General features: G+C 61.5%; 1 protein-coding gene across 1 annotated transcript; it reads right to left on the bottom strand.

Annotated features, from left to right (window-relative positions):
• Positions 1-176: 176 nt before the first annotated feature.
• SULT2B1 (sulfotransferase family 2B member 1) lies at positions 177-12,010 on the bottom strand. Its single transcript, XM_081108025.1, has 5 exons — positions 11,547-12,010; positions 8,513-8,639; positions 8,015-8,109; positions 3,081-3,261; positions 177-391 (listed from the first exon to the last, which is right to left on the bottom strand). The coding sequence occupies exons 1-5, from the start codon at positions 11,742-11,744 to the stop codon at positions 198-200; spliced, it is 795 nt and encodes a 264-aa protein (XP_080964151.1). The 5' UTR covers positions 11,745-12,010; the 3' UTR covers positions 177-197.
• Between the last annotated feature and the right edge of the window lie 1,877 nt (positions 12,011-13,887).

Below are 13,887 nucleotides of genomic sequence, written 5' to 3'. Positions count from 1 at the left end.
GCCGGGCGCTATGGGGCTTCTGAGTCACCCACCCCATCGGGGCGCCAGGTGGGGAAGAGGGCCCCGCCCTCGGGAGGCCCTGGTGCCGGTGAAGGGTCCCCGCCCGGCCTCGCGCGCCCCCTGCCGCCCGCCCGCGGTATGCCACCGCCATAGCACATCGAGGAGCCGGCGCAGGAGCGATGCGTTTATTCTCGGGGTCACGGGTGCGGGTGCTCGGAGGCCTGGTCTGGGCTGGGGCTGGGTGCGGGGCTGGGTTCGGGGTCCGGACTGGCATCCTCGGGGTCCTCGTCCCAGGGGAAGGTCGGCATCCCCCGCATCTGCTCGCGGTAGACGCGGTCGAAGGCTTCGCTCTGCGCCACCGTGAAGTGGTTCTTCCAGTCTCCGCAGACCCCTGCGGGGAGGGGGGCGGGGTCAGCATCCGGAGCGTTGCCCCGACATCCCAGCGCCCCCTTCGGCCGGAAGCCCCGCCCTCCCCCCGCCCCGCCCCATCTCCACGCCGCCCCCTCCCCTCCTGTGGTTGCTGACTCACGCCCGCCGCCTGGACCTGGCAGACCCCGGGCACCATTCTTGCCTCCTCTCTCTTGGGGTCCCCCCTGCCCTGCTCATCCCGCCTGCAGACCTCTGTCCTTCCGACACTGTACCCCGAATCCCTTAAATCTCTGCCCAGAACATCCCCCCGCCCCACCCCCACCCAGCGCTCTGCACACCCTGCTCAGCCCCGGGGGCACCACGTCTGCGACCTGCCACTAACCCCAGGGCGGCTGCAGCCCGGGCTCTGCTCCCGTCTCTGCGCTGGCACCGGGCTGCTTCCCGCGCTCGCGGCGCCAAGCACTGTGCCCCAGGTTTGCGACAGAATCGCTGGGGTACAGCAACCCAGCCGGCAAGGGATCCCCCGGCCTCAAGTTCCTTCCTTTCTTTTTTTTTGTTTTTTAACTCCTCACCCAAGGGAAGGTTAATTGATTGTTGTTGTTGTCAATCCTCACCCGAAGATATTTTTTCCATTGATTATTATTTTTTTATATATTTTTATTGCCCTAACCGGTTTGACTCAATGGATAGAGCATCAGTCTGCGGACTGAAGGGTCCCAGGTTCGATTCCGGTCAAGGGCATATGCCTGGGTTGCGTGCAGGAGGCAACCCATCAATGATTCTCTCTCATCATTGATGTTTCTACCAGTATCTCTCTCTCCCTCTCCCTTCCTCTCTGAAATCAATTTTGATTTCAGAGAGGAAGGGAGAGGGAGAGATAGAAACATCAATGATGAGAGAGAATCACTGATGGGCTGCCTCCTACACGTTCCCCATTGGGGATTGAGCCTGCAACCCAGGCATGTGCCCTTGACAGGAATCCAACCGTGCCCTCCCGGTTCATAGGTCGACGCTCAACCACCAAGCCACGCCAATTGCAAGCCTCAGGTTTCTTATCGTGGGGCTCCACCCCGTCCCTGAAATCCTGGGGCCAATGTCACTTGGTTCACATTGAATTTTAGGTGCACATATCACATCTTACATGACGCCCCTAATGAGCTGAATAATGACACCCCCCTCCCAAGGTGTCCGCATCCTAATCCTAATCCTTGGAACCTCTGAATGACCGACCTTTTGTGGCAAAAGGGACTTTGTAGATGAGATTAAGTTAAAGGCCTGGAGATTGGGGGAAAGACCCTGATTATCCAGGTGGACTTCATGAAGTCACAAGGGCCTTTGTAAGAGGAGGCGGGAGGGTCAGAGTCTGAGAAGATGCTACGCTGCTGGCTTTGGAGATGGAGGGAAGGGGCCAGGAGCCAAGGAATGCAGGCGGGACCTGAACTGGAAAAGGCAGCGGCCGGTTCTGCCCTAGAGACTCCAGAAGGAACGGCCGGCTAACACTTTGCTTTCAGCCCCAGTGAAACTGACTTTGGACATCTGACACCCAGAACTACAAGGGAATAAATGTGTGTTGTCTTAAGCCACTAAATTTGTGGTGTTTTGTTATAGCAGCCGCAGGAAACTAATACACTTCCACCTACAAATGTAATGCAACATTTGAATGTTTATCTAGCCTCCCATGGCCCTAGCCGGTTTGGTTCAGTGGATAGAGCGTCGGCTCACAGACTGAAGAGTCCCAGGTTCAAATCAGGTCAACGGGCAGGGACCTCAGTTGTAGGCTTGATCCCCTGACCCCAGTCAGGGCATGTTCGGGGGACAACCAATTGATGTGTCTCTCCCTCTCCCTTCCACTCTCTCTGAACAAAATAAAATAAAAACCAGCCCAGTCAAGGTGGCTCAGTGGTTGAGCATCTACCTATGAATCAGGAGGTCAGGGTTCAATTCCCAGTCAGGGCACAGGCCCAGGTGGTGGGCTCGATCTCCAATGGTGCAGGAGACAGCCGATCAATGATTCTCATCATTGATGCTTCTCTCTCTCTCTCCCTCTCCCTTCCTCTCTCAAATCAATAAAAATATATATTTTTTAAAAAAACCAATGGGCCCTGACCGGTTTGGCTCAGTGGATAGAGCGTTGGCCTGTGGATTGAAGGGTCCCAGGTTCGATTCCGGCCAAGGGCATGTACCTTGGTTGCGGGCACATCCCCAGTAGGAGGTGTGCAGGAGGCAGCTGATCGATGTTTCTCTCTCATCGATGTTTCTAACTCTCTATCCCTCTCTCTTCCTCTCTGTGAAAAATCAATAAAATATATTAAAAAAAATAAATAAATAAAAAAACCAATGGAAAAATATCCTCGGGTGAGGATTAACAACAACAACAACAATAAATAAATAAATAGCCTCCCGTGGGTTCAGAGCTGGCTGTGGTCTTTTGTTCCCATTTGCAGCTGGGGGAGGGGCAGGAGGGGCGGGGAGTGGGGGCGGTGGTAGGCCTGGGGAGACAGGCACACCCCCAGCACCTGCTGTGTCCGCCCCGTGCTAAGCCCTGTGTGTGGCGTCAATCCTGGGCCCAACAGGACGCAGTGAAGGCATTTCTGTTGGGAGCACCCCCAGGTGACAGTGGGGAAACGGGAGCCCAGAGAGGTTGAGGAATGCGCCCGAGCCACACAGCCAGGCCGTGGCCTGGGGAGCGTGGAACCCCAGGGGCCCCGTACCTTTCCGGAGGAAGGCACCATGGCGCTGGTCCAGCAGGCTGGGGGGCAGCAGCGAGAAGTTGGACATGGTGTTGGCCTTCATGGCATCGAAGGCCGAGTGAGCCACGACGGAGCCCAGCGCCTCCTCGCCCAGCTGCCGGCCCAGGAACTGGCAGACACGCTGCACGGAGCCGGGGAGGTCCTGCGGGCAGGAGAGAGGGGTCAGGTGGGAAGGCAGGACGGGGGGAGGGGGGGGGGCAGCGGACGGAGGGGACCCAGGCAAGGACAGAACGCCACACCCAGACTTGTCTGGGTGACTCCACCTCTTTGCCTCGGTTTCCCCAGCTCCAAGCCAAGGGGTTGGGCTGTGGCCTCTGAGGGTTTTGGGATTGGGGAGGGTGCTGTGGGTGGGAGGGGAGGGGTGAGGCTGGGTCAGAGGTCACAGCAGGGGGCAGGGGGTAGGGGGCAGTCCAGCCCCTTATGTAGAATCCTCCTCCTTCAGGTTAGAAATGGGGCGTCAGCCAGTCTGTGCCCCAAACCTGCTCCTCCCCCAGGTCCCCAGCCCAGAACGGCCCCAGATTCCTCCAGATACACAGCCAGACTCTCAGCCGCCCCCCACCCCCCGCCGCCGCTCCCCTTCCCGCGCTCCCCTTCCCGCGCACACCCCTGTCCTGGCAGTCATCAGCCCCTTCCCTCTGCCCTGGACTCTCCCTGCCATGTCCCCTCTGTGTCCCTGTGGCCCCGGCGCTGGTCAGGCCTGATTCTCTCCCGTGGACTCTTGTCCTGGCCTCCTCCCTGCCTCCCTGCCTCCAGTCCCCACGCCCAGGCCCCAGCCTGCTCCCAGCCCCCCTGTGGCTCCATATGCCCTGACACAGTTCCAGTCCCCAGGCCTCACTTCCAGGGACCGGTGCTCCCCACCCCCTCCTCCTGGGACTCACCGTGCCCTGCACTTCCTCCCTGTGGCCCTGGGCACGGGGCTGCCAGGCAAGCCCTGTGCCACCCTCCCCCCTGGCAGACACCCCTCCAGACGCAGCACCAGTCTCTCCTCCCCGTGACAATGACGGTCCCAGTCCCCGTGGCCTGAGCGCCTACTGTGCGCCACGCTCTGCTCCGAGCCGCACCGGTACATCTGTGCCAATCCTGCCCACGGCTCGCCGAGAGGAGTGAGTGTCCGGCATCAGTCCATGGAGGCCCAGAGCGGGGAGACACGGGCCCAGGGTCCCGCAGCCGGGGAGGAGCTGAGACCTGGGCCCCAGAGCCCGCAGTCCTCCCTCTGCCTCGCTGCCTGGCTCGACCTGCACCTGCCGGTCGGCCTCCCGGTCAGCTCTGCCAGCCCCGCCAGCCCCGGCCCCGACGTTCCAGGTCATTCCTGGTTTCATAACCACCCACCCCTTTCTCCTCTTGAACCACAGGCTCGGCCCAGAAAGCCTCACACGTTGGCAGCTCCTCCCACCCAGGGGCAGCCCAGGAGCTCAGTGGGGCTGCGTGGCCCAGTTTTGGGTTCGGAGGATGGAGCTGGATGGGAGAGAGGGGGCGGGGTGATGCCGAAATCTTTTCAGGGGTCTTCCCGTCCACAGAAACGAGCCCCGGGGGCCCCAGGGAGGAGCCCTGTGCCCCAGCCAGGTTCCCACTCCCTTCGGGTTATCAGCCCCATTTCCGCCTCTAAATCTGGGACAGCCCTCGCCGGTGTGGCTCAGTGGATAGCGCATCGGCCCGCGGACTGAAGGGTCCCGGGTTCGATTCCGGTCAAGGGCATGTACCTCGGTTGCAGGCTCAACCCCTGGGCCTGGTGAGGACACGTGCAGGAGGCAACCTAATCGACGTGTGTCTCTCACATCAACGTTTCTCTCTCTATCTGTCTCTCCCTCCCCCTCCCACTCTCTCTAGAAATCCATGGAAACATATCCTCGGGTGAGGATTAAAACAGAAAAACCTGGGATGCTAACAATACTGGGGTGAGCCACATACAATTACCAAGTGTCGGCCGTTCCGTGCGGCTCAGCCCCGGGTGGCGCACCCGCCTGCGCTTTGTGAGGGTCAAATGAGAGGATCGTGCGCAGCCTTCGGTGCCAGCCTCGGCCGTTACTGTTACCACTAATCAGATAGGCCCTCGCACGGAGCCTGGTCGCCCTTACTTTACACACGGTACTGGCACCCGGGAGAGAGAGAGAGATGCCTTCGGGCTGGAGCAATCAGGGAAGGCTTCCTGGAAGAAGAGGCCATGCAGCGTGCCTACAGCTTTGCCCGGCTGCAAGGAGGATGCGCTGCGGCTTCTGACCTGGTCGGGGGTGACAACAGGCCGGTGCCAGGCGCTGTGGTCCTCACAGTGGCCCCGTGATCTGGCGTTTCCCTCCCACTTTAAGGACGAGGCCTCCGAGGCTCTGAGAGGTTTTAACGGCTTCACTGACACCGGGATCCAGGCTCTTCCCACATGAAAAAGGGACTGACAGGCCCGCCTGGCGAGGCTCCCTATGGACTCTAGAACCGGGAGGTCACGGTTCAGTTCCCATTTGGGCTCGATCCCCGGTGTGGGGCGTGCAGGAGGCAGCCCGCCCATGATTCTCTCTCGTTATTAATGTTTCTCTCTCTCCCTCTCCCTCTCCCTTCCTCTCTGTATTAAAAAAAAAAAAAAAGTAGCGACAGAACAGAGAATACAAAACACACACGAAGAGAGGGGGCGAAAGGGGCAGATGGGGGACACCTGTGATACTGTCAAGGATGAAAAACGCCAAGTGCGCGCGCACGCGCACACACACACACACACACACACACACACACACACACACACGAAGGGAACATGTCAGGCCGTGGGTGAGGGTGCCTCCCAGGCTCCTGGGCTCTCAGGACAAACCTTCGCTCTAAACCTAGCACAGCTGGGCACGTGCACGGTGGGTTGTCCCACCTGGAAGCCCAGCGCATCCTCCTAGGAGCTGGGCAAAACCGTAGGCGCACTGCATGGCCTCTTCTTCCAGGAAGCCCTCCCTGATTGCCCCAGCCCGAAGGCATCTCTCTCTCTCCCGGGTGCCTGTCCCAGGTTATGTCTGATGGGGCCCAGACAGGGTCCCAGTCTAACTCCCAAGGGTGTTCCCTTCCACTGCTTCCCTCTTCCTTCCAGGTCACAGCCACCCACGAAGCTCACTTTCTGTAGCCGCAGTTCAACATGAGGTCATTGCTCCTATGGCCTCCCCTGCTCAGAAGCCACCTATGGCTCCCCCCGACTCAGAGGAAAGCCGCAGTCCTCACTGTCTGCCTTCATTCCCCCCCACTACCCCCTCCCCCACACGCACACACACTCACTCGGCTCTGGCCAGGAGGCCTCCATCCAAGTACATGCACGCTCACCCCAGGGCCTTTGCACTGGCTGGTCCCTCTGCCCAGGACACTTTCCCCAGGTTGCCCGCGGCTCCCTCTCCTCCCTTAGATGGTCGCTGTTGTCTTCTCTTGGGGGCCTCCTCCTCCACTTTTTTTCCCCATAGGCCTCCTCCTCCCCCTCCCCCTTCTTTTGTTTTTTTCTTTTAAAATATATCTTTATTGACTTCAGAGAGGAAGGGAGAGGGAAAGAAACATCAATGATGAGAGAGAATCATTGATGGGCTGCCTCCTGCACGCCCCCTACTGGGGATCAAGCCCACAACCCAGGCATGTGCCCTTGACTGGAATCGAACCCGGGACCCTTCAGTGCACAGGCCCATGCTCTATCCACTGAGCCACACCAGCCAGGGCTCCACCTTCTTAAAATCCCGCCCACACAGTCCTGGCCCTTCTCTCCGCCTGCCCTTCTCCAGCTCTTCTCCCCTCGGCCCCCTAGTTTATCTCTGTCCCTGGTCCCGCTCCCGCTCGCGGCCTCAGGGACCCGGTTCTGCTCACTGCTGTGGCCCGGTACCTGGTGCATCATCCACCGTGGAGGAGGCCTTACGGGAGGGGAAGTGGGGGGCGAGAGGAGGGGAGGAGAGGGGGGTGCTGGGCCAGCACAGGGATAGGGGGGCGGGGGGGGTGTAGGGGGACGGGGGGGTGTAGGGGGGCGGGGGGGTGTAGGGGGACGGGGGGGTGTAGGGGGGCGGGGGGGGGTGTAGGGGGATGGGGGGGTGTAGGGGGGCGGGGGGGGTGTAGGGGGACGGGGGGGTGTAGGGGGGCGGGGGGGGTGTAGGGGCGGGGGGGTGGTGTAGGGGGGCGGGGGGAGGTGTAGGGGGGCGGGGGGAGGTGTAGGGGGGCGGGGGGGTGTAGGGGGGCGGGGGGGGGTGTAGGGGGATGGGGGGGTGTAGGGGGGGGTGTAGGGGGACGGGGGGGTGTAGGGGGACGGGGGGGTGTAGGGGGCGGGGGGGGTGTAGGGGGGCGGGGGGGGTGTAGGGGGATGGGGGGTGTAGGGGGGTGTAGGGGGACGGGGGGGTGTAGGGGGCGGGGGGGTGTAGGGGGCGGGGGGGGGTGTAGGGGGCGGGGGGGGTGTAGGGGGGCGGGGGGGTGTAGGGGCGGGGGGGGTGTAGGGGGGCTGGGGGGTGTAGGGGGCGGGGGGGGTGTAGGGAGGCGGGGGGGTGTAGGGGGCGGGGGGGGTGTAGGGGGACGGGGGGGTGTAGGGGGCGGGGGGGGTGTAGGGGGACGGGGGGGTGTAGGGGGCGGGGGGGGTGTAGGGGGGCGGGGGGGGTGTAGGGGGGCGGGGGGGTGTAGGGGGGTGGGGGTTGTAGGGGGGGGTGTAGGGGGACGGGGGGGTGTAGGGGGACGGGGGGGTGTAGGGGGCGGGGGGGTGTAGGGGGATGGGGGGGTGTAGGGGGGGGTGTAGGGGGACGGGGGGGTGTAGGGGGACGGGGGGGTGTGTAGGGGGGCGGGGGGGTGTAGGGGGACGGGGGGGTGTAGGGGGACGGGGGGGTGTAGGGGGCGGGGGGGTGTAGGGGGACGGGGGGGGTGTAGGGGGGCGGGGGGGTGTAGGGGGGCGGGGGGGGTGTAGGGGAGGGGGGAGTCACCTCCTGCAGCTCCTCGTAGGTGATAAACAGGAAGTTTTCTTTGCCCTGCATCCGAATCCAGCCTTTAATGTGGTCGAACCAGGAGCCGAACTGCACTGCGGGCAGAGGGGCGGAGGGGTGAGGGCCAGGCAGCGGGGCCCCCGCTGGCGCTCACGGTGTGTGGGGGGGCGCCTGACTAGCCCCCCTTGGCCCAGGCCTGGCCCCTCGGAGCTGGATGCCCCCCCCTCCGACCCCTGACACCTGGTGCCCGTGTCCCTCTGTCCCCCTGTCCCCCTGTCTCTCTGTCTGCATCCCTTTCTCTGCCTCCCTCTGTCTCCGGTGCTGTCCCTGCAGCTCAGCCTCTCTCTGGCTCCCTCTCCCTTTCTGTCGGTGCCTTTGGTTCTCTCTCGGTCCGGTCTCCTGGTCTCCTCTCTCCCTCTCTCTCTCTCTCTCTCATCCCCCCGCTGCCCCTCTTCCCTCTGGGCCACAAGGGGCTCCCACCCCCGCCCCCGTCCTCACCTTCGCCTTTGAGGAAGTTCTGCAGGAACTGGTCAGGGGTGCCGGGGTCCTTCAGCTGCCCGGCGATCTTGGAGTAGTGATAGAGCGACACGGCCACGTCCCGGGGGTTCCGGCCCATGTAGATGACCTGCATGTGGTGTTGGGAGAGGAGAGAAGGCGTCTGTCACGGCGGCCGGCCCCCCGGCCCCGAGGCTGTGTTTTGAGCTCTGTTCCTGGCCCTGCAGCAGGAAGGACTCAGGGTAGACTTCCCAGGGGACTTCCCAGCTTCTGGCAGCTCAGATCCTTGCACCTCGTCCCAGAGATGGGGAGCGCTCCCTCCAACCGCATGCTGGGGGGAGGGAGGGAGGGAGGGAGGGGCTGTTTCTGGGTCAGGAGGAAGGACGGTTTGGCTTCAGGGGACAAAGCAGAGGAGGAAAGGCACGGAGTTCAGGATGGGGGCGATCAGGGTGAGAGGCGTGGACCAATAGAGGAGGGACGCCGCCCCTCCTTCCTGTCCCCAGGGCCAAGGCCCCAGCCTCATCCTCTCCTGCCTGGACCTCCGCCCCAGCCTCCTCCCTGACCTCCGGCCTCCACACAGCCGCAGAAGGTCTTTCTTCACCCGGTGAGGACCCCGCCCTCCTGGGTTCCCAGTGCCCCAGGACAGAGTCCCAGCCCCTGGGCCTGGCATTTGAAGCCTCAATTCCCTGTCTCCAATCTGTTAACCAGGTTTATATTCTACTAGAGGCCCAGTGCACGGCATTCGTACATGGGGGAGTCCCCTCAGCCTGGCCTGTGCCCTCTCGCTATCTGGGACCCCTTGGCAGACATCCCCCGAGGGGTCCTTAGCGCTGAGGTGGAGGCAGGAGAGGCTCCCACCACCGCTGCTGCACTCGCCAGCCGTGAGCCCGGCTTCTGGCTGAGCGGTGCTCCCCCTGGTGGTCAGTGCACATCATAGCACCAGGTCATTCCACTGTTGTATCGATTTGCATATTAGGGTTTTATTCTATAGGATGAGCATCCCCTCTTCCAGTCCCAACAGACATGCCCTTCCCTGCCAACGATCTCCTTTCCCAAGACCGAGGTCAGCCACATGGTGGTCAGCCACGTGCATATGACCAACCTCCAACAAAGCCCTGCCCGGCCGGCGTGGCTCAGTGGTTGAGCACTGACCTATGAACCAGGGGGTTGCAGTTCGATTCCCGGTCAGGACACATGCCCCTTGGCGGGCTCGATCCCCAGTGTGGGACGTGCAGGAGGCAGCCCGTCAAAGATTCTCTCTCATCATGAATGTCCCTATCTCTCTCCCTCTCCCTACCTCTCTGAAATCAATAAAAACATATTAAAAATCAACCACAACAAAAAACCCCGGGCCCCATGGCTTGGGTGAGCGTCCCCGGGGGCACTGCTCCGTGCTGGCCGCCACGCATCATCGCGAAGGGCCTGGGCGCTGTTCATGCGAGTCCACGGGGAGAGGCCACGGAAGCTGGCACCACGTCTCTGCTCACCCCACAGGTCTCCACCCTTTCGCTAGGCTGACCGTGACTGTGGGTCTACCAGCTTTGCCAGCTTCTGAGTCCCTCTAGTGAACCAGGGAGCCTGAGGGGGGCCTTGGGGACCCCTGGATTGCAGGCCCCATCTTGTCTCTATCTGCATTACTCGTCTACCTACCTACCTACCTACCTACCTACCTATCTATGTATCTATCGTCTACCTACCTACCTACCTATCTATCTATGTATCTATCGTCTACCTACCTACCTACCTACCTATCTATGTATCTATCGTCTACCTACCTACCTACCTATCTATCTATGTATCTATCGTCTACCTACCTACCTACCTACCTACCTATCTATCTACCTACCTACCTACCTACCTATCTATGTATCTATCGTCTACCTACCTACCTACCTATCTATCTATGTATCTATCGTCTACCTACCTACCTACCTACCTACCTATCTATCTACCTACCTACCTACCTACCTACCTACCTACCTATGTATCTATCGTCTACCTACCAACTATTTATTGTCTACAAATTGCAAACATCTGTGTCCAGCCCAGATCTCTCCTGTCAAACCCAGATTCATCTCTCTCACTGCCCACTGGCAACCTCCACCTGGACGTGCAGAGCCCCCAACATCCCTCCCCGCCCCCCGCCTCTGCTCCCTGCCCTCCCCATCTCAGTTGGTGACAGCGCAGCCCCATCCTCCCACTTCCTGAAGCTGAACGCCCTGGAGACACCCTTGACTCATGTTTCTCTCACACCCACATCCGATCTGTCGCCACATCGTCCTGGTTCACCTGAGAAAGCCAGCCTTTCTGCTTCACCTCCGCGGCCACCACCCAGGGCACCTCCCCCCTGGACTCTCGCCTCCTCCCAGCTCCTGCCGCCTTCGCGGCGGGCAGTTCCCCTCCTCGCCGCCAGAGGGCGCCAGTGAGCACCGCGGTCGGCCCCCCGCGGGGCTGGCTCAGCCTCCCCGGCCCCTGTCTCGCTCACCATAAGCCGCAGCCAACGCGGCCCTGCGCGGGTTTGGCCCGGTTACCTCCCTGGCCTCATTTCCACTCCTCCCCACCTCCCTCGCTCACCTGGTTCCGGCCACACAGGCCTTCCTGCTGGTCTTCAGACACATCACACCCACCAGAGGGCCTTTGCACCGACACCCCCCCGCCCCCATTCCCCTGCCTGGGACCTTCTTCCCCCAAACACCCCCCTGCCTTCTTCCTTCACCTCCCAGGTCTTTCCCTCAAAAGAGACATTCTCACTGCGAACACCCTTGACCACCTATAACCGCAACCCCCACCCTACCTCTAACCCTCACCCTCTGCTCTGCGGCTGTGAATTTTTCCATCTTGGACCTATTCAAGATTTTCCTTTTCCAGCCCATCTGTTCGCTGCCTGTCCGCCTTTAGAATGCGGACTCGCATTTATTTTTATTTTTTTTTACTGCTGTTCTAGGTCAGGGCCAGGACGTAGTAGGTGCTCACTTAACGATGTGCCAACCTCATCGGTTAGCTATGTCCCCCCCCCCTCCTCTCCCTCCGGCCGCACCTTGGCCTTGGAGTTGAAGAAGGCCTTTGTGAAGAGCTGGATGGGGAGGTGGGAGCTCATGAGGCGGGGGCTGGACTGGTCCGAGAGGCTGAAGGCTCCCATGATGGTCTCACACCAGGGCGCCCGCTTCCAGATGGGCACCGAGCGGATCCAGGAGGGGTCCCCGTCCTTGACGATCAAGCTGAGGATCTCGATCATCCAGTTGGTGCCTGGAGGGAGCAACGGGGGCAAGTGAATCGGAGGTGGGGACGGGCGAAGGGGGGGGAGGCGATGGGGCCGAGCCCGGCTCCTTTCACTGCACAAATGGCTGCGGGTTTCCGCACAACCGGCGGGGACGGGGTGGAGTTGGTTGTCTTTATTTTCAGAGCAGGCGACAGCTCGGAGAAATAGGGTCGCCGGCCCAGGTGGCGGAGCCGGGCCTCGGCGGGCACGTGGCGGAGCCTGGCTAGCCCTCCGTCCAACCCCGTTTCGTTTTCCTGCGGGGACTGTGTGGTTCCTGCAGCTGTGTGGGCCCACGTGACTGAGCTGTAGCCAAGGACATGCAGGTGGCAGTGACGTGCGGCCGGTGCCAGGCCTGGCCCACTAAAACCTCCCACGTGACTGACTCCCCCCCCCCCACCCCCGCAGAGATGCCAGTGGAAATTGAGGCTCCCAAGGCAGGCAGAGCCACAGCCCGAAGGAGCCAGGCCACTGGGATACACCCCCCCCCCCCACTCACACTTCCCTCCCTGTAGGACGAGAAATAAACATCTATTGGGCCCAGCTTCTCAGGTTCTGGGCTTATGTATTAGGGCCGAAGGACTCGCTAATACATGGGGCGGCGGGGGCGGGGGGGGGGTGGTAGGGGGAGGAGGGGAGCTGGAATTGAATCCAGGCGTCGACTTAAAAAAATCTCAGCTCTTTTCACTGCCCCTTCTTGGGAGTCACCCCCAGATTTGGGGGGGGGACGCGCAAATGACATGTAGGAGGAAGGGGCCTCATCAGTGATCCAGTTCACAGGCGTGGATTCTGGGAGACCACAGGCAAGTCAGACCAGAAGTGATGATGGTGATGGTGATGCTGATGCTGCTAGCAACCGCCTCTCGTTAGTATTATGTTGCCTGGGCTTCTAACAGGGACCCTGGGCCAGTTCTCCGGGCCCTGCCTCTCGGCTCCAGATCCCCTCTCGGGTGCCCTGTGCTGAGATGCTGAGATGCTGAGATGCTGAGATGCTGAGATGCTGAGATGCTGAGATGCTGAGATGCTGAGATGCTGAGATGCTGGGGCTGGACCCCGCTCCCCGCCGCGCCCGCCCCGCCCGCCCCGCCAACATTTCTCCTCTGCCGCCGGCGCAATGCCCAGGGCCGTCAGTAGAGGGCGCTGGAGGAACCCTGCAGACAGAGGATGGGTCTTTCAGAGGCTCCTCTCCCGGGCTGCGTGATGGACAGAGGCCCGCGCTGCCAGGGACCCGGGGACACTCACTGTCAGCCCCCCCACCCCGGCCCCCGCCCCCCCAACGCCCGGCTGGGGTGGTTCAGTGGGTACCGGTTCCTGCTGGGGTGATGGGAATGTTCTAAATTGGACGGTGGTGATGGGTGCCCAGCTGTGAATATCCGGCAGCCACAGAATTGCACTTTAAAACGGGTGAATCGGCCCGGCTGGCGTGGCTCAGCGGTTGAGCACCGACCTATGAACCAGGGGGTCACGGTTGCCTTCGCCCCTTGGCAGTGCCACCCCCTGTTGCCAGGGAAGAATGCTTTCTTGGTGGTACAACATACGGAACGTGAAACTGGCCAGCGCTCCCGTTTGAAGCGTACAGTTCGGTGGCTTTAAGCCACTCCCTGTGGGTGCCAGCGTCACCACCGGGCACCTCGGGCACAGCCTGCTGTCTGGGGGACAGGTTGCCACCGGGTGCACGGAGGGACCTTGGCCGTCTCCACCACCATTGCCAATGCACAGCCCTTCGACCAAGCAATTCCGTACCCTGGAGTTTATTCTCCATAATAAAAACAAACAAACACGTGTGCAAGTGTGTACGCGTGCACGTGATGCCTGTGCGAGAAGGGGGATCGTGCATACAGTTCACACCGTGGGCCCAGCCGGCGTGGCTCAGTGGACAGAGCGTCGGCCTGCGGATTGAAGGGTCCTGGGTTCGATTCTGGCCAAGAGCACATGCCCGGGTTGCGGGTTCAACCCCCCAGCAGGGGGCGTGCAAATCAATGATTCTCTCTCATCCTTGATGTTTCTCTCTCTCTCTCCCTCTCCCTTCCTCTCTGGAATCAATAAAAACATATTTTTTAAAGAAAGCTTACATTGTGCTAAAGGCAAAGGATTGGAAGGTGGTGAGCGCGCGTCAGCGAGG

This window comes from Myotis nattereri, assembly GCF_964212035.1.
Source record: "Myotis nattereri genome assembly, chromosome: 15".
NCBI classification, from domain to species: domain Eukaryota; kingdom Metazoa; phylum Chordata; class Mammalia; order Chiroptera; family Vespertilionidae; genus Myotis; species Myotis nattereri.
This window is presented reverse-complemented; position numbering and strand designations above follow the sequence as displayed.

Coding starts and splice junctions, on each gene's coding strand:
- SULT2B1 (XM_081108025.1), bottom strand. CDS start 11,744: ATGATCGAGATCCTCAGCTTGATCGTCAAGGACGGGGACCCCTCCTGG. Junction 8,640..11,546: donor TCTTCAACTCCAAGGCCAAG/GTGCGGCCGGAG, acceptor CACCACATGCAG/GTCATCTACATGGGCCGGAA. Junction 3,262..8,014: donor CCTACGAGGAGCTGCAGGAG/GTGACTCCCCCC, acceptor TCCTGCCCGCAG/GACCTCCCCGGCTCCGTGCA.